The following is a 23,912-nucleotide window of genomic DNA, read 5'->3' on the forward strand; positions in this document are numbered from 1 at the left end:
CACCCACGCCCTCCACCTCCTCCATGATTTTCGCTTCCCCGGTCCCCAATGCCTTATCTTCACCATGGACATCCAGTCCCTGTACATCTCCATCCCCCATCACGAAGGACTTAAAGCCCTCCGCTTCTTCCTTTCCCGCCGTACCAACCAGTACTCTTCCACTGACACCCTCTTTCGCCTGACTGAACTGGTCCTCACCCTGAACAACTTCTCTTTCCAATCCTCCCACTTCCTCCCAGCTATGCCTGCCTCTTCGTAGGATATGTGGAACAGTCCATCTTCCGCAGCTACACTGGCACCACCCCCCACCTTTTCCTCCGCTCACACCCCTTATCAGTATCTAATATCCCCTCATTATTCAATGATGGAAAGAGCTTCAAATAGTGCAACAGAAGTTTTACTTCCACATGTGAGTGTAGACAAGCCCTTGGTTTTAGATCTCGTCTAAAAATGGCAGTTCCAACAATATGAAGTGAGAATCTCTGCTTTAATTTTGTGCTTAAGTCCCTGAAGTAGAATTTGAACAACAACCTTCTGACTCCTCGATAAAAGTGCTGCCCACTGAGCCAATGTACAATATTTCTACATCAAATAACTCTCAATTTCCTGGTAAATCACAATGGGTTATTGCACAATAAAACTGAGGTGATTGCATCAATTAATAGTCTTGCAACATGTGTTTGTATGTGAACAACTAAACTGAGCAAACACACTAGGTTTACAGTCAAACCTTGGAAAATATTGAAGCAATATAATGTTACAATCTAATTTTCTGGCTCAGGAAATGATTTTGAAGCTACCATTCTGACATGGAAAATGTACATATAAATACATGTTTTGAACTGAATATTTGGCCTCCGCTCAAGTCATTGGAATGATTGGAAGCCAAGTTACACCCAGCGCCAAGCCCCTGTAAATCCCAACCAATAATGAACTAAACCTGCTGCCACATATTCTCTTCTACATACTACATTGAGTAAGCATGTGAAGTGTTTTTTGAAGGTTTCATCATATAGGATGTGAAATGACCTGATAAACAATTGAATCTGTCTAAGGCCTGGGATATCTTTTGAATCTCTGAGCTATGTTATAGTTTCACCATATCTTGGTGAGGGCACTCTTTTCAGGTCACCCAATATTGATGTTAACACCCACAAAAATATGGTGGTGGTCTTGATGTGTAACTTCCTATAGTCCTACATGCCTTTGTGATATTTGTGCTCCTGCAGTTTTGTACTTTGGTGTGAGGTGTAACAATGGTGCAGTGATAGTGTCCCGACCTCTGATGTTCAAGACTCAACTGTGCCAGAGGTGTGTAAAAATATTTGTGAACAGGTTGATTAGAAAATATCTAACAATGGGAAGCACGATAGTCTTGTTCAATATTGTTGTCATCTTGTTGTCATATCTACCTCATCTGATGATAATTGAAGTTGAAGTTCAACTCAAGGTAGGTAATTGTACTTTTTCTTTTCTGGTGCCTATGATTCAGTGCCACATGGACTGATGGGTTGCCCTGCGAATTTTCAGTTTTAAAAGTATGAACTAAGGATTAAAGATTGTTCTTTGGTAAGGTAAATGCCAAAAATGAATCATTATGGCACCGAGCAAAATTCTGCGCTCCATGTAAGTAGTCTGGAAGTAACCACCCACCTTCAATAAACTTGAACTCATTGAGAGCTTTACTTCTCTCATTCTGGCTCCAATTAAATCCTGTTCACCCATCACTTCTGCCACTGATTGACTTACTTTTGTTTCCAGTCTGGTAATATCTTGATTATTATAATTTTGGTTTGCAAACTTTACACAGCCAGCACCACCCTGTCTCCTTAACTTACTCTAGCACTACAACCTGAGTTCTTTGTACTCCTCCAATTCTAGTCTCTAACACTTGTCTGATTTTAAACACTACCATTGACAACCAGGCTTTCAACAAATTAGGACTCAAGCTCTGTAATTTTTGCCTGAAAATACCTCCGCTTTCTGTCTGTCGTCTTTTACATTCTTCTTTAAATTGACCTATTTGGCCAAGTTTGGCTCAATTTCAAATTTTGCCTCCTCATAATCGCTAATTTTGATGCATCTTGGTTATGTTATTGCACTACTTAATGTAAGATTTTATAATTATGTAATTTTAATGTATCTGATTTGAAAGGGCCTTATGAATGTTTGATACAGGATTGATTTTTCTTTTCCCCAATGTACACAGATGAACAACAGTGGAAGCCCAACATTTGCAGGAGTGACTCCAGTCAACTTGCTCTCAACATTTGCTGCTTTGCATGTGGCAAGTACAAACAAGTCCAAGAATTTGAGCATGCCCCTGGAGCTGTCTGTCAAAAACTCAAGTACAGAGGAGCAAAGGTTTTTCTTGGAGACGCCAGCAGCACAGGCACTCTCTGGGATATTTGTTTGGGCGGCTCTGATTGTGACATTTCACCAGGTGAGATTGAACGTATGAATTAGGAGCAAAGGTGGCATCATTTAGCACCAATCACAGCTTCTTTGACCAAGCTAAATCGCAAACCAACCTTCCCAGGGAACTCTGGGCCAAGAGCATTAAACCTGTTGTTCAATTGTTGCAGTCCTTCAAGAACTTGTTCAAAGGTAGAAGACAGGTGGTGGTGGAGGGTTGTTTTTCAGACTGGAGGCCTGTGACCAGTGGAGTGCCACAAGGGTCAGTGCTGGGTCTACTACTTTTCATCATTTACATAAATGATTTGGATGTGAGCATAAGAGGTATAGTTAGTAAGTTTGCAGATGACACCAAAATTGGAGGTGTAGTGGACAGCGAAGAAGATTATCTCAGATTACAACAGGATCTTCATCAGATAGGCCACTGGGCTGAGAGGTGGCTGATGGAGTTTAATATAGGTAAATGCGAGGTGCTGCATTTTGAGAAAGCAAATCTTAGCAGGACTTGTACACTTAATGGTAAGGTCCTAGAGAATGTTGCTGACCAAAGAGACCTTGGAGTCCAGGTTCATAGCTCCTTGAAAGTGGAATCGCAGGTAGATAGGATAGTGAAGAAGGCATTTGGTATGCTTTCCTTTAATGGTCAGAGAGGGGAAAGATATAAAAGAGACCTGAGGGGCAATTTTTCACGCAGAGGGTGGTGCGTGTATGGAATGAGCTGCCAGAGAAAGTGGTTGAGGCTAGTACAATTGCAACATTTAAAAGGTATCTGGATGGGTATATGAATAGGAAGGGTTTGGAAGGATATGGGCTGGTTGCTGGCAGGTGGGACTAGATTAGGTTGAGGTATCTGGTCGGCATGGACAAGTTGGACCAAAGGGTCTGTTTCCATGCTCTAAGACATCTCCAAGACTCTATGATTAATTGAAATGAATGATTTATACAAGCAATGCAGTTCCCATCCCATGGGTTGGTGAATAAATAAACCATGTGAGGGGTGCAGTGTCGAACAGACCTTTTGAAAACATATAATTTAAATTATGGGGTGTTGATTGTTTATCATGGAATTTAAAACCATTGAAACTGTCCAACTTCTCTTGTATTTATGCTCCACAAGAACCTCTCATTCCTCTTCTTTTAATTATGTTCAATCTTGTGTGTATCTGGCTTTCCCTTAAATGCATCTACACAACTGAACTCAACTATTTAATGTGGTATTGTATTTTAATTGTTCTGAAGAGATAAATCTCTCCCACTTGTAAAATGAATTATTTAATAAAATAGCCATTTTATATTTATGATCGTTAGCTTCAGTCTTCCCCACAGAGTAGATGGTGTAGCTTTACATTCCTCAGATCACAATCATGACCTCTAACTGGGAAGTGAATGAGGGCATGGACTGTTCTCCAAGTGTTAGATTGACTAGCACCCTTCACAGCTCGGACTGAACAGAGAAATGGGCCACTTGAAGTGCAGGAGGTGCTAATGGAATGATGTGTGCTGTGCTATAATTGCACAGGGAGAACAGCATTAGGGGAAAGTACTGGTTGTTTATTTTAAAAGCTACACTTAAATTTTAAAATGTTCACAGTACTTCATTGAGTAATTAAAATGGATTCAAAGTCCTTATATGCAACAGGTGGTTAATCATTCACAAAGATCCAATGACCATTTACCATAAACTGGTTCTAAACTGGAAATCTGGTCAGAATCTGCATAATAAACTGGTACTAGAACATCATCTATCATGCCTTGCTGTAAATATGGTTTACAAGCAACAAATGTTCAGTGTGAATTGGTGATTAAATGATCATTAGGTTTTAAAGTCTTAAAGAGTGCAGGTGAAAAAAGTAGCTAGGGTTTACAAAATCTTTTGCTTATGGTGTTATCCCATAGACTGCTGGAACGTGAAGCTTTGCCTCCAGTTGTCAACAGTTTGGTGCTGGTACTATTGCCTCAAGATCATGTGTCCCATTTCAGATCCTTGAGTATGAAATCGAGGCTGATATTTCCAGTGCAACGCTGTTGGAGTACTGCCATTGTTGAGAGTATTGTCTTTTTGGATGAGGTGTCTGTCCAGAGCTTGTCTGCTCCCTGACATCGGCGAGATTTGACAAACCACTTCCCATAACCTACTTACTATCCTGGCTAACATTTATGGATTATTTGTAGATGACCTCATTGCATGCAGCAATGTCATACCAAAAAACAATCTGAGTACTGTGTTTTCTACATTACAGCTAGTTAAAATAGTACTTACGGTATTGCTAATGTTCTAAAGTGTTTTGAAACAATTTGGAAATCTGAAGAACATTATATGATTGTAAAGTTCCCTTTTGTAGTATGATGGGATACATTTAAGCATCACACCTTGAACCTGAACTGTTAGCATGGCTTTAGTACAATACTACTATTTGACTTGGCTTTGACCCAATTATTGACTTTGCAATTTTAACTCTAAAGCAATTACCTGCAGTCTTGACTCCAGAGAACAACGTTATACATGCAATTCAGTTTCTGCTGATGATGTTTGACTATGTATGTTAGACGAAGGTTGCTGGACTGTTGCATGTACTGGGATATTAGAATACCCATACAAATTTCTTTCAAGCATAGATTTGTTTCTCAATTCTACACCATACCTGACACTGTGTTGTGCTCTCCAAAGAATCTACACTGTTGGAGGTGTGGAATGTTTGGTTAAGAAAATAAGGCATTCAAATTATTTTATCTTCATAAAATGCAAATAGGTACACTTAGAATATTTGATGAAGTTTAAATCCACATTCCTATTAATTTTGCCACCAGAAACCCAATGTGAATTAAATCATTCTGGATGTAGGTTTGTTTACTGAACTGGAAGGTTCATTTTCAGACATTTTGTCACCATACCAGGTAACCTCATCAGTGAACCTCCGGATGAAGCTCATTATATCATTCTAATTTAGGACTTATCAACCAAAGAGACAATAGTGCTAAGACTGAGGGACAGGATGTACATGTATTTGGAAAGGCAAGGACTGATTAGGGATAGTCAACATGGCTTTGTGCGTGGGAAATCATGTCTCACAAACTTGATTGAGTTTTTTGAAGAAGTAACAAAGAAGATTGATGAGGGCAGAGCAGTAGATGTGATCTATATGGACTTCAGTAAGGCTTTCAACAAGGTTCCCCATGGAAGGCTGATTAGTAAGCTTAGATCTCATGGAATACAGGGAGAACTAGCCATGTAGATACAGAACTGGCTCAAAGGTAGAAGACAGGGTGGTGGTGGAGGGTTGTTTTTCAGACTGGAGGCCTGTGACCAGTGGAGTGCCACAAGCGTTGGTGCTGGGTCCTCTACTTTTCGTCATTTACATAAATGATTTGGTTGCGAGCATAAGAGGTACAGTTAGTAAGTTTGCAGATGACACCAAAATTGGAGGTATAGTGGACAGCAAAGAGGGTTACCTCAGATTACAACAGGATCTTGACCAGATGGGCCAATGGGCTGAGAAGTGGCAGATGGAGTTTAATTTAGATAAATGCGAGGTGCTGTATTTTGGGAAAGCAAATCTTAGCAGGACTTATATACTTCATGGTAAGGCCCTAGGGAGTGTTGAGAGGCATTTGGATGGGTATATGAATAGAAAGGGTTTGGGGGGATATGGGCCAGGTGCTGGCAGGTGGGACTAGATTGGGTTAGGATATCTGGTCGGCGTGGACAGGTTGGACTGAAAGGTCTGTTTCCATGCTGTACATCTCTATGACTCTATACCTGAAGCAAAATACTGCATGAGCAGGAAATATGAAATGGAAATAGAAATTGTTGGAAAATTAATGGGTTAATCAGTATTTCAGTTTGGTGAGCTGTTGTATAATCTTGTATTTTTCACTTTCTAATCAACTTTGAAGTAGGAGCAGGAGTTGGCCATTTACCTATGAGCCTGTTCTGTTATTTAGTAAAATCATGGGTGAACCAATGATAGGCCTCAACTCCACATTTAGAGATCTATCAGCAGGAACTTAACATGGGAAAAGTGGGAGGAACTAAAGGTTTGTGATGGTGGAGGGATGAGTGATTCAGTGAAAAAAAGCAGGAAGGGGGTCAGGTGATACACTGCAAAAGCAAGTATAAGAAAAAAATGGTATCAAGATGTGTAAATGTCAACAGCAGGACCATTCTAGCACTTGTTGCCTAAAGAAGCAGGAACAAAGGGTTATGATGCACTTGCCAAGACTCCTAGGGCCAATTCATTTTAGAATATATTCTCTTGAACTTCAAAGAGAACAAGCTAGCAAGTAGATGTAAATGGAACCTGGTTATGGGGTGTTATTTGCTCTGGGCTTTTATGTTCCAGTATTAATTGCAATTTTGTAATGTTCTCCCAATGTACCTGGCTTATTCTGTGGCTACATCCAGTCACATTAAACTTCTTTGATAATGCTTTTTTTCATAATATTGAATGCAGTAACACCTCTTGCTTCCTCATTTCTATCTCATCCTAAAATTCTAAATGCTGCATTTGTAACAAATTGATTTAGTCTTCCACGTCTTGCTTTCCTATGTTTGAGCACATTTCTCTGGCCAATCTCCTCGTACCCTGCCCAACCATTCTTTTGTTGCATTATATCCCACGATTCCATTTAATACCTTGTCATGTGAAAAGTGAGTATCAGAGGGCTGTTCTCTTAAAAGGTATTAGATGCTGTTCCTTGATGAATGTTTTGCATAAACCATCTCAGGAGAGGAGGGCTGCTACACTTAAATGAGCGAACTAAGCATAGCCTTAGAATCTAACCTGAGACCATTCTATTTTGGATTACTCTGCTTGCTATCAACAACAATCTGTATGTATATAGCACCTTTGACACCTTGAAACATCCCACAGCATTTTGGGAGCATCTCTGAACTAAATTTGGCATAAGTCCCGTAAGGAAATATTAGGACCAGGTGATCAATGGGGTGGTCAGAGGCAAGTTTCAAGAAATGCCCTCAATGAAGCAGAGAGGTTCAGGGATTGAATTCAAGAGCTTTGGGTTTAGTCTACTGAAGGCATGGCTATTCAGTGGAGAAATAATGTGAATGTGCAAAATGTCAGAATTGGTTGATTTTGCGGGATTGTAAAGTTGTGGAGATTAGAAGTAGCGATTTGAAATTAAAGGCATGGTCCCAAAGTCTTTTCTACCCCCCCAAGTAATTTCTCTTCTACACTTTGTACAACAATCATTTTAATTGAATAATATGTTTCTAAAAATGATTATTGACATGTTGTTCCAGTATCATGATGATAATGATGGGAACTCCTAAGGCTTCTAAGGTTCTGTATATGTTTTCTGCATTAAACAGTCACTCATGGGGCTGTATTTTCCAGGGATGTGTGTGTTTCATTGTTTGCCACATAGATAAGATTTGAAGTTCAGATTAGGATGCATTAATCTATCACTCGCAAAGGCAGGCAATGTATGTTACAGAAAGAATGCAATTATTGCCTATCCTGCATAGCAAAGTGCCCTGAATATGACATTCACTATGAATGTCAGTTGTGTTGTATTGAATTATGTTTGATAAAAGCACATTTAAAATTGATAAAAATACACATTTGCAAATGCCACAAAAGTTGGTGGAAAGGGAAGTTGCAAAGGGATGCAGTTTACAGATGAGATTGATAGGTTACTTAAGTGGGCAGAACAGAAAAAAACCCTTCGGTCCACTCGTCCTTGCCGACCAGATATCCGGAATTAATCTAGTCCTAGTTGCCTGCATTTGGCTCATATCCCTCTCGACTCTTCCTATTAATGTACCCATCCAGATGCCTTTTTAAATGTTGAAATTATACCAGCCTCCATCACTTCCTCTGGCAGGTCATTCCATAAGCACAGCACGTCTGTGTGAAAAAGTTGCCCCTTAGGTCCCTTTTAGTGCTTTTCCCCTCACTTAAACTTATGCCCTCAAGTTTTGGACTCCCCTACCTAGCAAAAAAATCTTGGCTATTCACTCTATCCAAGCCGTTCATGATTTTATAAACCTCTATAAAGTTACCCCTCTCCTCTGATGCTCCAGAGAAAATAGCCTCAACCTATTCACCCTCTCCTTGTAGCTCAAACCCTCCAACCCAGGCAATACCCTTGTAAATCTTCTCTGCATCCTTTCAAGTTTCACAACATCCTTCCCAGCAGGAAGACCAGAACTAAATGCATTATTTCAAAAGTGGTCTAACCGATATCTAGTACAACTGCAACATGACCTCCCAACTCCTGTACTCAATGCACTGACCAATAAAGGCAAGCATACCAAATGCCTTTACTACTCTGTTTACCTGTGATTCCACTTTCAAGGAACTATGAACCTCCACTCCAAGGTCTCCTTGTTCGGCAACACTCTTCTCTCAGGGTTGCTTTGGAACTCCTTTGCACAGAGAGCTGTGGGGGCAGAATCCTTGTCTATATTTAAGGATGAGCTAGATTGTGGATCAGTAGGGGAATTAGGGGTTATGGGGAAATGGCAGGAAAATGGATGTGAGGAATGTCGGATGACTCATGATCCTATTGAATAGCTGAGCAGGCTCGAAAGGGCCAAACAGCCTACTCGTGTTCCTATTAGTTGCACTTAAGTTTAATGGCTAAACATTATAAAATTATCTGTACAGGGTAGGCATGGCTGTTGTTAAATCAATCTTTTACACTAAATTATATTTTCAGTTATATTTTTTGCTGTGTCAAAAGTTACAAAGACATTGCACAAGAATCTGACATTTTCTTAATTTTTTTCAAAAAACGACCTCCTGTTGCTATTGAATTTGCTTCAATCACCTTTTCTCACATGTTCTAAACCTTTGCTGCCATTTAGGAAAAAGAAATCCTAATTTTCCCTCTGGATTTTTTTATCTGAAATCGCTGGCATTGTTTTGAAGTGAGAGTTCTGATGATCTGGCTATCACTCTTCACTGAGCCAACATTGAAAAGTCCAGGTTATGTCTTAATTACTGGTTGTGAGATATTGCTGTGAGGATGCCAAGTGTTTAAGTTGTTCCAATAATAACCTAGGTTGTATTCAAAAGCAATTCCTTGTCCATGGGCTATTTTTCCAACTTGGCTTTTTTTTGTTTATGCACATTGTTAATAGGTGTTTCATTGAACACGGCTCTGACCTGGCTAGAGTATCACACTCTCAGCCAGATAGGTTGCTTTGTTTAATTGTCCTAACCTGGAATAAAAGAAAACCAATTTGAATAAGATGTTGTCAGGTGGCCTTCAACAAAGAGGGTTGAACGTTAATGCCTATTGCTTATTTCTATGCTCTAAAAAGGGCAATCTGCTTTCATAAGCAATAGAGGGATTTTTGATATCAGGTTTGAATCATTTGGATTTAAATTAGGGAGAATAAGATTTTTTTAATTTGCATTTCTTTAAATTTCACCTCTCAACAGATATACCAGCATCTCCGACACTACAGCTCACCCAACGAACAGCGCTACATTCTCCGAATCCTTTTCATCGTTCCCATCTATGCCTTTGACTCCTGGCTAAGCTTGCTTTTGATCAGTAATGATCAGTACTATGTTTACTTTGACTCTGTGCGAGATTGTTACGAAGGTGAGTAACCATTGTGATAGTGGAAATTAGCAATTTTTGATATGTTAAATTTTAAGCTGTTGAGAAAGAGCCTTTATAATAATGCTTAGTGGTCATAACCTTTTGATCATTTATTGGAGCATCCCACCCCCTCTCTTGTCTCTTTCCTCCCCCATCAGCCACATTTGGGGAGACAAAAACAGAAATAGCTGGTGAAACTCAGCAGGTCTGACAGCATCTATGGGGAGAAAGCAGAGTTAATGACTATTCATCAGAACAGAAAGGTCACTAGACTCAAAAGATTAGCTCTGCCTTCACTCCACAGATGCTGCCAGACCTGCTGAGTTTCACCGGTAATTTTTGTTTTTGTTTCAAATCTCCAGCATCCACAGTTCTTTGTTTTATTGAAATTTAGTGAGAACCTGTTTGCCACAATAAATGTGGGAAGTGGGTGGGTCATAAGGATATACATGAATTCACAATAGTGTTGGATTGGGACTGTTAGAAGCAGGAAGTCACGTGATGAGATCATCAGGAATATGTATAACCAGAATTGATACCCGTAAATTACTGTTCCAACTGAACACCAATCTAACCCACTTTAGAAAATGTCAAGAGCCAACCACATTGTGAATTAGTCAGTTGAAAGATGTTGACGAATCTGTTGAGGTAATACTGAAACCAGGTGCCTTTTATGGTCACTTTTTCTAGTGCCACCCTTTAAATAGCCATCGGTGTCCTGTTTTAAAACTTGCTGTGGTAACATTTTAATTCATAGAATGTTGGATTAAGACTCCTGTAATATGCAGAATTATTTCCTGGATTCTGTCTTTGTTGTACCAATTTTTTGGCATGTTCGTTGTAATTAATTTTGCTGTGTAAATTGTAAACTGTTATGCTGAATACAGAGAAGGTGAGGTAAATATAGTCACTGTTTATTTATATTGAAATTCCTTTGGAGAATACTTTGTTGTCAGTTTCTTCAAAAGGATTAAGAACTACTTTGTATACTTTCTACCCCCACCCTGGAGAAGGTTATGAAAAATGTTTGATTCACATGTTAAACACGAAGACCAGAGTCATTCTCTTTTTTTTCTTCATCTGGATGAACAATGGAAAATAGCTGTAAATCTACAAACATTTCAAGTATTCAGAAAAAGCCTTCTATGAAACTGATAGATCTCTTCAAACTCTGCATTGGTAGATCTTCAAAACATTACGTCTGAAACTGTTTTTTTTTGTTTAGCCAGCAAAGATACTGGGTAAAGTAAACATCTGCAGTGATTTTTTTTTCAATGAAAGATTTTAAGTTTGTTTAATGGTCGGTTATTGCTGAAAGTTATAGTATAAGAGAAGTATCTAGGTTATTGTTTTGACGGTATCAGAACAGTAAATTGTATAATTATTATTGTACTGAGGACTTTTCATGTACAGCTTTGTTAAAAAATGTTTTTTTATTCATGGGATATGTGCATTTGCTAGCAAGTACATTATTTATTGCCCATCCCTTATTGGGTGTGAGAAGATTGTGGTGAGTGGTCACCTTTAACTACTGCAAGCTTGTGCTTGTAATCTTGTAGTGCTTTTAAATTTAGAAAAAAAACTAAGGATTTGACTCAGCAATGAAGGAGTAATGGTCATGTGTTTCCAAGTTAGAATGGTGGAGAAGAACTTGAGATGGTGGTATTTCCATTTACCAGCTGTTTTGCTTTTGGCAGTAAAGGTCACAGATTTGGAAAGTGCTGTCCAAGTTGCTGCAGTGTTTCATACAAACTGCTGCTGCCATGGGCCAGTAGTGGAAGGATTAAATTTATATGGTGACAGATGGGCTGTCATTCAAGTAAGTTGTTTGCCCTGGACCATGTTGAGCATCTTCATTATTGATGGAGCTGCACTCAGCTGGGAAGTTGGAGTATATTCCATTATACTACTGACCTGTGCCTTGTCTAAGACTTTGGGTAGTCAGAAGACGAGTTTCTAGCTGCAGAATACCCACTCTCTGACAGTGGTTAAGTGGCTGATCCAGTTAAGTTTGTGCGGGTCTCTTGAGCCACAGTAGTAGTGTCCCTATGTCTGGGTCAGGAGGCCTCATTTCAAGTCAGAGTTTGAAAAGTGTGTCATAACATCTCTGAACAAGTTGATTAAAAATTGCTTTGGTTAATATTGTCATGCAAGGATGGCAATGCTATTGCGTATCAAGAGGAGTGGTTAGATACTTTGAAATCATCATTGTGTTGCAGTTATGACATGAGTGTTATTTGCCAGTTAGTAGCACTAATCTGAATGTTTTGCTGCATATGAACAGAAGTTGCTTCATTATCTGAGGGATTGCATTAGTAAATGCAATCTAGAGTGAATATTTCCACTCCTAACTTGCTTTTGCTTGAAAGTCATTGAAACTTGTTGCTTTCACCTGATCAGCATCTCATTTCTCTCATCATATTTATTTTGCTTCCCTTTAAAAGCACCCAAAAAGGATTGAATGAACTGGATTTGAGCTCCATTTGCTCCAAAGCTCCAAAGTTAATGCCTTAAGCAGATTACACCACATATGCACTAAATCTTTTGCCATTGTGCTTGCATTACAAGTAGCTTTCCTTTTTGCTGCTGACATTCACTGAATGGTAAACAAATAATGAACTTTGTGTGACAAGGACCACAGGTTCAGATTCCATATTACATTTAACTCAGTCATAAGGTGGTTAACCTGGAAGAGCAGGTTTGCTTTTTGGGTGTGTCTTACACAAACACCCAAAGGTGTATCCTCATCTGTACTCAGCATCTCTGTGTGAAGATTGTATTGCAGTGTTACTGTTCAGAACTCCAAAAGTACTTCATTTGGTTGTAAAGTATTTCTGATCAATCTCAAAGTGTAATACCAATTTGCACAGCAAGCTCCCACGATGAGCATTATGATAATAACTTGATCAATTTTTGCATATTTGAAGGATTAACATTGGTTAAGCCCAAATCCCTTCATAAGTTAAATATAGTGTGTGTTTAAGGGTATCCACATTGCAACAGTGGCTCAGTTCAGAAGTACTTAACTGGCCCTAAAGCACTTTGGAATATCTGAGGTTGGAAGGCACTTTATAAATATAAGTTCTTATTTTTAAAATCTTAAGTGCCATGCCAGCCATTTTGTTCGAAACCATGGCAGGCACAGTGCTAAACGTGAAAGGTCAAAAAAAGTTACATACCACAAAACTTTAACATAATTAAACAACAGTCACTCTCAGCTTTAATGTCTTAGGCATGATCCATCACGGTGTTCCAAGCAAAGATATCAGGCAAACCCATTTCTTCTTCACCCATTGATTAATCTGCTATGGTTTACCATAGTAGTGCTATAAATGAGTTGGCATGCATCAGAGTCATTGGGGTACAGTTAAATCTTCCAATTTGACTCCGCTGACTCAGGATAGACAAGGAATCAAAACTTAAAAGTTATAGCCTTCACTTATTACGCTAGACTTTATCACTGGTGCAACAACTTACATTTTTATAACACCGTTAATGCAATAAAATGTCCCAATGGGCATCACAAATGTATTATCAAAACTAATTTGTCATCTAATAAGGCCATATTGGGAAAGAAGAGAGAGCGAGGCAGAGAAATTTGTGGTGGAAAATTCTAAAGCATGCATCTTAGGTGGTTGACAGCATGGCTACCAGTGAGGGGTCAAACAAAGTCAGGGGCCTCACAAGGCCAATGTTATCAAAGGATCTAGATGATCTAACTAATTATTTGATCTAAGGCCACAAAGGCTTGTCTTGATGATGCAAGACCAGATAACTAGCTTGACAGGCTGTTTTACAGCTGGAAGATGAAGGCCAGTATCCCAAAGCAATTCAATCCAGGTCTTTTTCCTTCAAGGTTGGTCAAAGAGAGTTATTAACGTGGGAGGAAAGCAAAGGGCCTGAGATTCTACGCACATGAGTACTAACTATAACAATATATGAATGGCAGAATCACACTCTATGCTCAGACAAGACCTGGAATATGCAGAGAAACTTTCTAATTAGGGCCATCTCCTGGGACCCATCCTTACCTCAAGAGAAGTGAATCTTTACTACCGATGTGTCGATTTAACTGTTCGAGATAATTGGGTGCATAAATGCTTTATAAATTTTAATTATTGAATCAGTTAGAACCTCTGGAGTCTGGGGTTTCCTTTCTGACATGCAAGATTGAATTTCCTCTGCCAGGATTGTCTTTGAATTATGTATGAATGTACATCTGTTATGTTTCCCAATCTGTGGATTTCGAAATATGTTACCTCCAGTGTCAGATTGAGAAGCTAAAATGCAGCCAGAATTTGCAAAAGCAAAGCTTGAGTGTCTTATTTCGACCAAAGCTAACTGTCTCTTTAAAGTACTGCAGTGAATGGAGGTCTTCAAATGTATCATCAGTGATCTCATACAAGGTAACAGTAATTAATGGCACACTTTCAGAATAAACTGATTTATCAAACAGTAATATTTTAGTAAATTACTTAGTGATCAATAATTATTAGATTTATTCCACTGACCAGCTCTGGAGAATTGTGCAGTTTCTACATGATAAAGAAAACAATCATTCCATGGAGCATTGTACTTCCTCCCCAACTCTTCCCAGAGCAGAGCTGTTTTGGAAGATTCCATTTATAGACATTCTGTTTAGGAACAGAGTACATGGACCTTGTAAGGCAGTATTTCTCCTCAAAGTACTTTTATGTAAAGTAGTCCAACTTAACAACTCAGCATAACACATCACTCATCATTTGTAGATGTCAATTACATTTGAATGCTGTTCTCTTGGTTGAATAGATTAATCCAAAATCAGTCACGTAATTTGTTCTCTGTAGCCAGCTGCTAGGATCCAGCACTAATGCTCTTCATTAGTCCCATGGTGATCATACAATGTTTTGCTGTTTACTACAGCAGTGTTCTCTTTATAAGGTCACTGTAGAAGGGGCTTAGTTGCCTACATGCTTAACAACAGTGGCGATTAAATCAAAATGACTCAATATAGTAGCAGGAGCAGATTAAAGATTATTGAGGCAGAGATCTGTTTGTTTGCTGAGGGAGTGGAATGAACGGAAAGAAGGAAGTTGAATCTCCTATTTAATTTTCCTTCATGTACACTGTACCACCAATCTTTCAGAGGTGGATGATGCAGCTATTCTCTTATCTAATCTCAGATTTCTGCTTGTCAATCATTGCATGATATAAAAACAATTCAGATTCCTTATGGGGAAGGAAAGGTGGAGAGTCAAATTTCCTGCCCCTTCACACATCCTTTGCTCCAAGTTAATTTGGGATTGGTTAATGCATAAAACCAATATGTTGCCCGTGCTTCACATAAATATTTGTTTATGTAATTGGAAACATCACCAGTTGGAGCTTACTTTCGCACACCAGTGAGATTAGATTTCTAATGCTTGGTTTGTGTTTGCATTATACATTGACATGCACCTGTTGTATTTTCGTTTGGTCTGTTAAACAACAAATAACCTGCAACGTGTATTTAAATTATTGTGTTAAGAGATGAAGGGAAAGGCACACTGAAAAAGCAAAGGTTTGTATTTATTATATCTAGCTTAAAAAGTTCATTAACTCATGATGTCTCTATATGGAATAGAAATTTCATGATGTGCTGTTTTTGGTGCAGATTGTGATTGATTGACTTGTTTCATGGAGAAAAAACACATGAATTAACAGTAATCATTTTTAGTAAGTACAGAAAATTAAGTTCCAAACAATTTGAAGAACCCCATCATCTTGCACCTCCCTGGCATTCCCTTTTCCTCTACCTCTGGATAAAATTATCCTCCTATTTTATTATAAATTTCTGCAGCAAGGTGTAGTAAACAGAGATATTTGCAATTCCAGTCATTTGCAGAGAGGTGATGCCCAAATATGACTGAGGGGGGAATTACTCAATCTCCATTCTGACTAAGAACAGTTGTAATACTCTATGCAGACGTAAAGCTTTTGCACTAAATGATTTTAACGTTTCCAATCTCCTTCCTTTGGGCTTAGATAACACATATACCATGAGTCAGACTGAATTACAAATTTTGTGGGACGTAGCTAGTGTTAGAGGTGCAGCACTCCAGCTGGGGTTGAATATGATGCTTGGATCAATTTGTGGAAATAACAGCAACTTGTGTTACAACTCTATGTTGTTCCTTTAACATAGTCTCAAGGTACCTCACGGTTATGTTATCAGGCAAAATTTGACTTTGAACCATGCAAGAAGAAGAAATTTAAACTGGTGATCAAAAATTATTTTGAGGAGTGCTTTCTAAAAGGAGAATGATGTTTAGCGATCTGAAAAGGATATTCAATAGCTTAGTGTCTAGGCAACTGAAGGCACCACTGCAAATGGTGGAGGGAACTATCTGGAATGGACAAGAATGTTACATATCAGGCAGTGTGTTTAATTGCTTAACGTTGACATTGTTACCAAAGTTTTATTTCTGAAGTATTCCATTCCCTGTGAAACCTACATGCTAAGCTGAGATAACACCCTGCTGTAGAATAATGAACAAGTCCTATTATGCTAACATATCATCAGTGATGCATGCTAACATGGGGGACCTGTGAAAAGCCTCCATTGCTGATGACTTGATGAAGGAACTGATCATGGATCTAGACATGCTGTTTCAACGGAGCACAGAGACTAACAACTTTCAAGAAGTCTCACTCTAGTCTATTTGATCTCAGCAGCTCTTCACTGACTATAGGTACGGCTGTGTCTCTGTTTAACAGTCCCACCTAAAACTCCAATGATATATAACAGAGGTCACAGACTGGTGCCCTGCTCCTTTTGAATAAAGAGATATCCTGCCTGGACGTCCTCCTTTCAGTCTGAGTGGCTTATTGTCATTCTTTCCACCAGTTATATTTACCGGGTGCTGGAGTACAGAGTATTCTGGGTGTTCCATTACACCTACAAATCTGTGTACCTCAGCAGGTTTCCTTATTCCATTGAATTCCTTAACTCTACAAGTCAGCCTGCAGATCAGAATGCTCCAGCTATAGTTCTTTAACAAGCAATTCTTTAGTTTAACTTAAACCTTCTTTACGTTCAAACATGACAGCAGCCAGCCTGATACAGTGTCTCTTGTGCTGAAGAGGTTAATGTACTGTAGGATTAATTCTCTGGGACCCTTTGATTAGCCAATTTTGGCTAATTGAGGTCTTCTATCCCAGTTTTCCTGGATCTCTTGACTTTAAGCAAGACCACTTCAAGGTATGGCAGATTTGCTTCACACTTTATTCCCTCAGTGCTTCTATCCAAATCTACAACATGATGTTTTCCATAAGCACTTTTTTCACATCATGCTTCTGTTTAGAGTTTCACAGAGGTTCCATATTCTTTGGATCCCATTGATGATCTTCCAGATGAAGTGAATTACTATAATGTACCACAGTGCCAGAACCTTGTCTTTTCAAGTGCTGGTGGTTTGCCTCCTGAGTCTACCCTTCATTGACTCCTCTTCAGTGCCTTCAGGTGTATGCCCTGGTTCTAGCAGTTGTGGCAGATGATATGTCTCACTAGTTTAAGATTGTGCTTTCCTATCAGCAAAAAGTGAACCACAAATGTTCTAACCTTCCTGGAGATGGGCTGACAAAAGAGGAAAGAAACAGCTTGAATGGTGGGTTAGTGGTAGTGACAGAAGTTTTAAGCAGTAAAATGTTAGAAATGTTAATGATTAAACACTATGATTTTATAGGGATAGACTGAAAGACTTAGCAGACAAGATTGGGGGCGCGGGGGAGATGTGTAGGATAATGGGTGAATTCTAATATGGTAGTAAATAGTATCCATTACCTGCAATGCCTGTTGACATGGAGCGAGGGAATATCTGCAACTAAGACTGAACGTTTAGGATTCCACCCATTTAAAGTATAAAAAAGTAAATTCTTCATAATCTTAACAGACCATAGGGTTGCTTTCTCATGAGAGAGAGTGGGTCACTACATTTCAGGTGAGGGGTGAGGTTGAGAGGAGAGTCCTTCAAGGAAACCTCAGCCACTGTGGGAATTGAACATATGCTGTTGGCATCACTCTACATCAGAAACCAGCTGTCCAGCCAACTGAGCTCACAGACCTCCAGTTAAAGTATATAGTGTAAATGGTCAAAGCTGATCGTTATGATTATGAACATAGACCTGCCTTTCTCAACAACCTTAGTATGATCTCACTACACCTGCTATGGACTCCATGGATAATAGGTTAACCTAATACATACTTGAAAGGTTATTGGCCTGGGGCCCATCCTGCTTGTTTGGAATGATGCTTGCCGCAGATGGAACAACGAATAAAAATAGTTTAAAAGGATAATTGTTTCTTGTTTTCTTGAATTGATCTGTGCTGTCTTTCTTTTCAGCTTTTGTGATTTACAATTTCCTCAGCCTCTGCTATGAGTACCTGGGTGGAGAAAGCTCAATAATGTCAGAAATCAGAGGGAAACCCATTAAGTGAGTTGTTTCCATCTTTCTTATGCATATCAACCTCGACACTCACAAGTTTTGGATTTGAAGGCTTCCACTTAAAAGCAGAGTACCATTATTAAAAACACTATGGATCTGAAATAATCACTAATCAGACTTCCTGTCCATTCAGCACAGAAAAACAAATATAGCCAAAGACCAAAACAAAATATTTTTTTCTTTTAATAAAATCACCGCTGTTCTTCTCAAACATATACCAAAAAACAGCAGGGAGGTCAGCAGTTCATTAGTTGCATTTTTGAATTTTCCTGAACCACCAGTGAAATCAATCCAGGATTACTGGATTGAAGACAGGTTGAAGACTACATTTGAAGTTGGGGATTGTAGGCTAACTGCAAGGAATGCACTGAATTTTTGGAAACTGTTTTGGTTAGGCATTATCCAAAAATCATCTTTACAGGAAGGGAGATTCCACTGTACAACTATTCTGTTCTATTTCATATTGTCTTTCCCACGTAGTGATTAATCCAATCTCAATCATTCCTCTTTTGAACACAATAAAATAATTAGATTAGATTCCCTACAATGCGGAAACAGGCCCTTTGGCCCAACCAAGCCACACCGACCCTCTGAAGAGCAACCCACCCAGACCCATTTCCCTCTGACTAATGCACCGAACACTACGGGCAATTTAGAATGGTCAGTTCACTTAACCTGCACATTCTTTGGATTATGGGAGGAAACCGGAGCAAACCCACGCAGACACAGGGAGAATGTGCAAACTCCATACAGACAGTCACCCAAGGCTGGAATTGAACCTGGGATCCTGGTGTTGTGAGGCAGCAGTGCTAACCACTGCACCACTGTGCCGCCCCAAATGATAGGTCTGTTTGTAAAACAGTTAATAAAACTATGAGTGTATAATAGTTTCTTTGTGGATATAGTATACCTTCCTTATTTCTGTCTCATTCCAGGTCCAGCTGTATGTATGGAACATGCTGTCTGATGGGTATGACCTACTCCATTGGATTTTTACGGTTTTGTAAACAGGTGAGACTGTGAGAAGTCTGAGTGCGTGTTTGTATACTTGCTGATGATTAGATAGCAATTCTGTTTTCACTTGCATCCCTTGGTCAGTCAGTATTGATCCATTTTTTAATGACCATATGAAATAGCACCAAACATTTTACTGGAATAGTAAAAGGCTATTTGATCCATGCACAGATTACATACAGTCTACAGCAAGACTACTCAGCTTTAGATAGCACCTTTTTTTTTAAAAGCAAGTCTCAAGGTGTTTCATACTAGGGTAATCAAACAAAGTTTGATCGAGCCACATGAGATATCCAGATAAATGATTAAAAACTTCATTAAAGAGTTTATTTGGAGCATCTTAAAAGAAAAGGGGTATAGGGAGGCAGTCCCAGATCTTAAGGCCTCAATAGCTGAGGGAATGGCCTCCAGTAGTTGACTGCTGAAATCAGAGCTCTGTAATAGTGCAGAGATCCTGGTGGGCTGTAGAACTGGAGGTGTGTATTGAGATTGCATCTATTTATACATCTGTTTTTTTAATTTGCATTTCATATGTGGCTAGTGTCTAATGTACAGCGCTGTGATAATGCTGATTTGGAGGTGCCGGCGGTGGACTGGGGTGTTCAAAGTTTAAAAATCACACAACAGCAGGTTATAGTCCAACAGGTTTATTTAGAAGCACTAGCTTTCAGAGTGCTACTCCTTCCTTAGGTGGTTGTGTTGGGCATCTACCTTGTTGGAGATGCCTTTGCCTGACACTTGCAAAGTGCAAATGTTGTTTTCCACTTATCAGCTCAAACCTGAATATTGTCCAGGTCTTGTTGCATTTGGATATGACTATTTCAGTATCTGAGGAGTCATGATTGATCCTGAATAATGTGCAATCATCAGTGAACAACCCCACTTTTAAACCGATGATGAGTAGATGGTCATTGAAATACGTGATGATGATTGGGCCTAGAGCACTATCCTGATGAGGTTCTGCAGTGATGTCCTGGAAGTTTCCTCTGTACCAAGTATCACTTCATCTGATGAGGAGCAGCGCTCCAAAAGCTAATGCTTCCAAATAAACCTGTTGGACTATAACATGGTGTTGTGAGATTTTTAACTTTGTGCTGTGATAGCCTTTTTATCAACTCATTCCCATCCCTTTAGTATTAAACTATAGTTATATTCTAATTCATAATACCTAAATATTATTAAACAACACTACAAAACATTACTTACTTATTACATCTTCACTATTCATTCCTAGCTTGCGTCTCTGCAGAGAAAACATTTGCTCCAGGATCCATTGATTATTTGCCAGTTTCCATTTTGACCTATGCTTGTATTCCCTAATAAAATGCATCTTTACTGGAAACATCCAGTGTGGTAAGAAACATTTAAGCAGTGTGAAGCAGAAAACAGGCTGAATTTTACTAAAATCAGCCAAGTGTCAACTTCATGGAGTTTCATAGAGGGGTTTCTCTCTGTGTGTCCTAGTATGTTTTCTCTGCTGCTGACCTCTTTATGTATGCACAACATTCCTGTAGTGCTGTGTTCACCAGTGGCAGAAGTGTTTGTTGTTGCCAGGATCTTCAGGATTTGTGCTTCTGGCACTGTTTTTTAAAGCCCAGCTGTGCAGTATGTTAAATGCAGCCACCCATTAGTAGCCCTTCACAGCACACACATGGGAGCAAATTTAACAGGAAATCTTCTGAGGGCACATAAATGGCTCTGATGACTCTTGTATTAAAACAGATTATGTTTGTAAATGTGTTGCCACATACATCATCTACCTGATCAGCTGACATTGTAACTGCTGCTACAAGAATCAAGCTCCAGAAGGTACCTTTCCTAATAGTCAGACCACATTAGAAATGCTTTCTCCCTGGCACTCAGCGTAGCATAAGATGTTCTCATTGTTAAATGTGTGAACCTCACGTTGTAAAAGCCACAAATGGTTCTTTTTATATTTTCTAACCAGCCTGTTCCAGAGATGTCATTACACACCTTTTTGAAGTAGGTGGAACTTGAACCTAGGCTGATGGGTTAAGAGTTAGAGACACTACCACTACACTACAAGGACTGTTAACTATTGTAGATGATATGTACTTCTGCTATTGAGTGGTGGCAGAGGAAGTGAATGTGGATGTAATCATTCGGGTTGCTTTGTTCTGGATGGTGTTAATCTGTTTGGAAACTGTTGAATTTACATTCATCCAGGCAAACGGGGAGTATCCCATCACACTTCTGATTTTATGTCTTGTAGATGGTGGACAGGCTCTGTTGAGTCAGAAAGTGAGTTATTTGATGCAAGATTCTTTGTCTTGGACCTGTCTTTGTAACTACAGTATTTGGCTACTCCAGTATAGTTTCTGGTCAGTGGTAAATCCCAGGATGTTGATAGTAGGGTATTCAGTGAGGGTAATGCTATTGAATGTCAAGGGGCAATGATTAGATTCTATCTTGTTGGAGATGGCATTTGCCTGGCACTTGCAAAGTGCAAATGTTGTTTTCCACTTGTCAGCTCAAACCTGGATGTTGTCCAGCTCTTGTTGCATTTGGATATGACTATTTCAGTATCTGAGGAGTCACAATTGATCCTGAATAATGTGCAATCATCAGTGAACAACTCCACTTCCAACCTGATGATGGATGGATGATCATTGAAATACGTAATGATTGGGCTAGAACACTATCTTGATGAACTTCTGCAGTGATGTCCTGGAAGCTTCCTTTATAGCAAGTTTCACTTCAGCCAGCAGACAGCTTCTCATTGATTTGCTAGGACTCATTGATGTCACACCTGGTCAAATACTGCATTGATGTCAAAGTTCAGCTGTTTTGTCTATGTTTGAACCAAGGCTGTAATGAGGTCAGGAGCTGAATGGCTCTGGCAGAACTCAAACTGAGCATCACTATGCAGGTTATTACTGAGCAGGTACTGTATGATAGCATTACTGATGACCCTTCCATCAATTCACTGAGTATACACTGGTGGAGCAGTAATTAGCTGGGCTGGATTTGTGTACAGTACCTATTTGGGCAATTTTCCACATCGGCAGGTAGATGCCAGTGTTAAAGCTATACTAAATTTGCTTGGCTATGAGCACAAGTTCTACAGCATATCTCCAAGACAATTGCTGGAAAGTTGTAACAGCTCATATCCTTTGCAGTATTTGCAGCCTCTGTCCAGTTGAGAATTGGCAGACTCGATACTTGTCTGCAGTGGATCCTTGGGAGCAGCCAAATGCATAAAAATTACCGCAGATGACACGTTGATCAACGGGATAGGATATCCACCAACTCCGTCAACTTGCATCTCTTTCTCCAATTTGGTTATAATGTTCTGGGACATTTTTATTCCGTGGCTACACTGCGCCTCACCCATCTCAAGAAAAAGGCACTGTGGACGAAAAACTCCAGATCTAGTGTACCACCACCTCATCCTTGGGAGGACCTTCTGCTGTAACCTTTTCAGGTGGAGGCTGTTTGATAATGATTGAAGATTGCTGCTGGTTCTGGGCTTGCTGAAACATTTGCTCTTCCTCAGTTTCTCTGCACCTTTGTTGTATAGAAGCCACAATGACAATAACCCCTGCTGTGGCTGGACCTATTAGTTACTGTTCGAATTAATCTATGTTGGGAATATCAGAAGCAAGAATTTCTTAGTAATGTGAATTGTCAATACTGGATCACACTTAAATGACAACTTAGCATAGTCATTAATATAGTGGGAATATGTGTCACTTGCAACAAGGTGGTCTTTCAATACCTGTACATGAACCTTTGGCAGAGTAGTCTTTATTCTGAAGCATGCAGCACAAGCCATGCCACACAAATAGAGGAAGAGATTGTAGATCGAATAGAATTACTGAAACCTTGTCCTGTTCCACTATTTATTCTCTTCCCCGCTCTCTCTCCCCCCCCCCCCCGCCCTCAAGAAAGGCAGCGTTGCATTAAAAGAATATTGTCAAAATATGCCCTTGAATATCCCATGAGATACTGAATTGTCTTTGTGAATTGTGGCCACTTTTTAAGGATCCCTGTTTCACTAAGTTGACTATTATCAATTTGTAATGACAAATGGTGTGGTCAAGATTGCTTGAGGCCAGGATTTTGTATTCTACACACTTGGTCACTCGATGTATTTCACCTGCAGAATTCTATAATTCTGTGTATGTGCTTGATTAAAGCAATTGCCTCTTGAAGGGCCTTACGTCATTCATAGGTGTAGCCTGCTACTTCAGACAGGAAAAGCATTTACTTTCTGGATCAGTGGTGCTGGAAGAGCACAGCAATTCAGGCAGCATCCGACGAGCAGCAAAATCGACGTTTCGGGCAAAAGCCCTTCATCAGGAATAAAGGCAGAGAGCCTGAAGCGTGGAGAGATAAGCTAGAGGAGGGTGGGAGTGGGGAGAAAGTAGCATAGAGTACAATAGGTGAGTGGGGGAGTGCAGTGGGAGAGGGACTCCCTGAGA

At 39.5% G+C, this 23,912-nt stretch overlaps 1 protein-coding gene across 1 annotated transcript in view; it reads left to right on the forward strand.

The window, feature by feature from the left end:
- Positions 1 to 23,912, forward strand: part of tmem184a (transmembrane protein 184a) — a 43,256-nt gene that overhangs the window by 8,265 nt on the left and 11,079 nt on the right. Inside the window, exons 2-5 of the mRNA XM_043711834.1 lie at positions 2,210 to 2,443; positions 9,825 to 9,990; positions 18,351 to 18,441; positions 19,389 to 19,464. Coding sequence (XP_043567769.1) covers positions 2,210 to 2,443; positions 9,825 to 9,990; positions 18,351 to 18,441; positions 19,389 to 19,464 — 567 coding nt within the window. The remainder of the gene's footprint in view (positions 1 to 2,209; positions 2,444 to 9,824; positions 9,991 to 18,350; positions 18,442 to 19,388; positions 19,465 to 23,912) is intronic.

Source organism: Chiloscyllium plagiosum, chromosome 21 (assembly GCF_004010195.1).
Source record: "Chiloscyllium plagiosum isolate BGI_BamShark_2017 chromosome 21, ASM401019v2, whole genome shotgun sequence".
Taxonomy (NCBI): Eukaryota; Metazoa; Chordata; class Chondrichthyes; order Orectolobiformes; family Hemiscylliidae; genus Chiloscyllium; species Chiloscyllium plagiosum.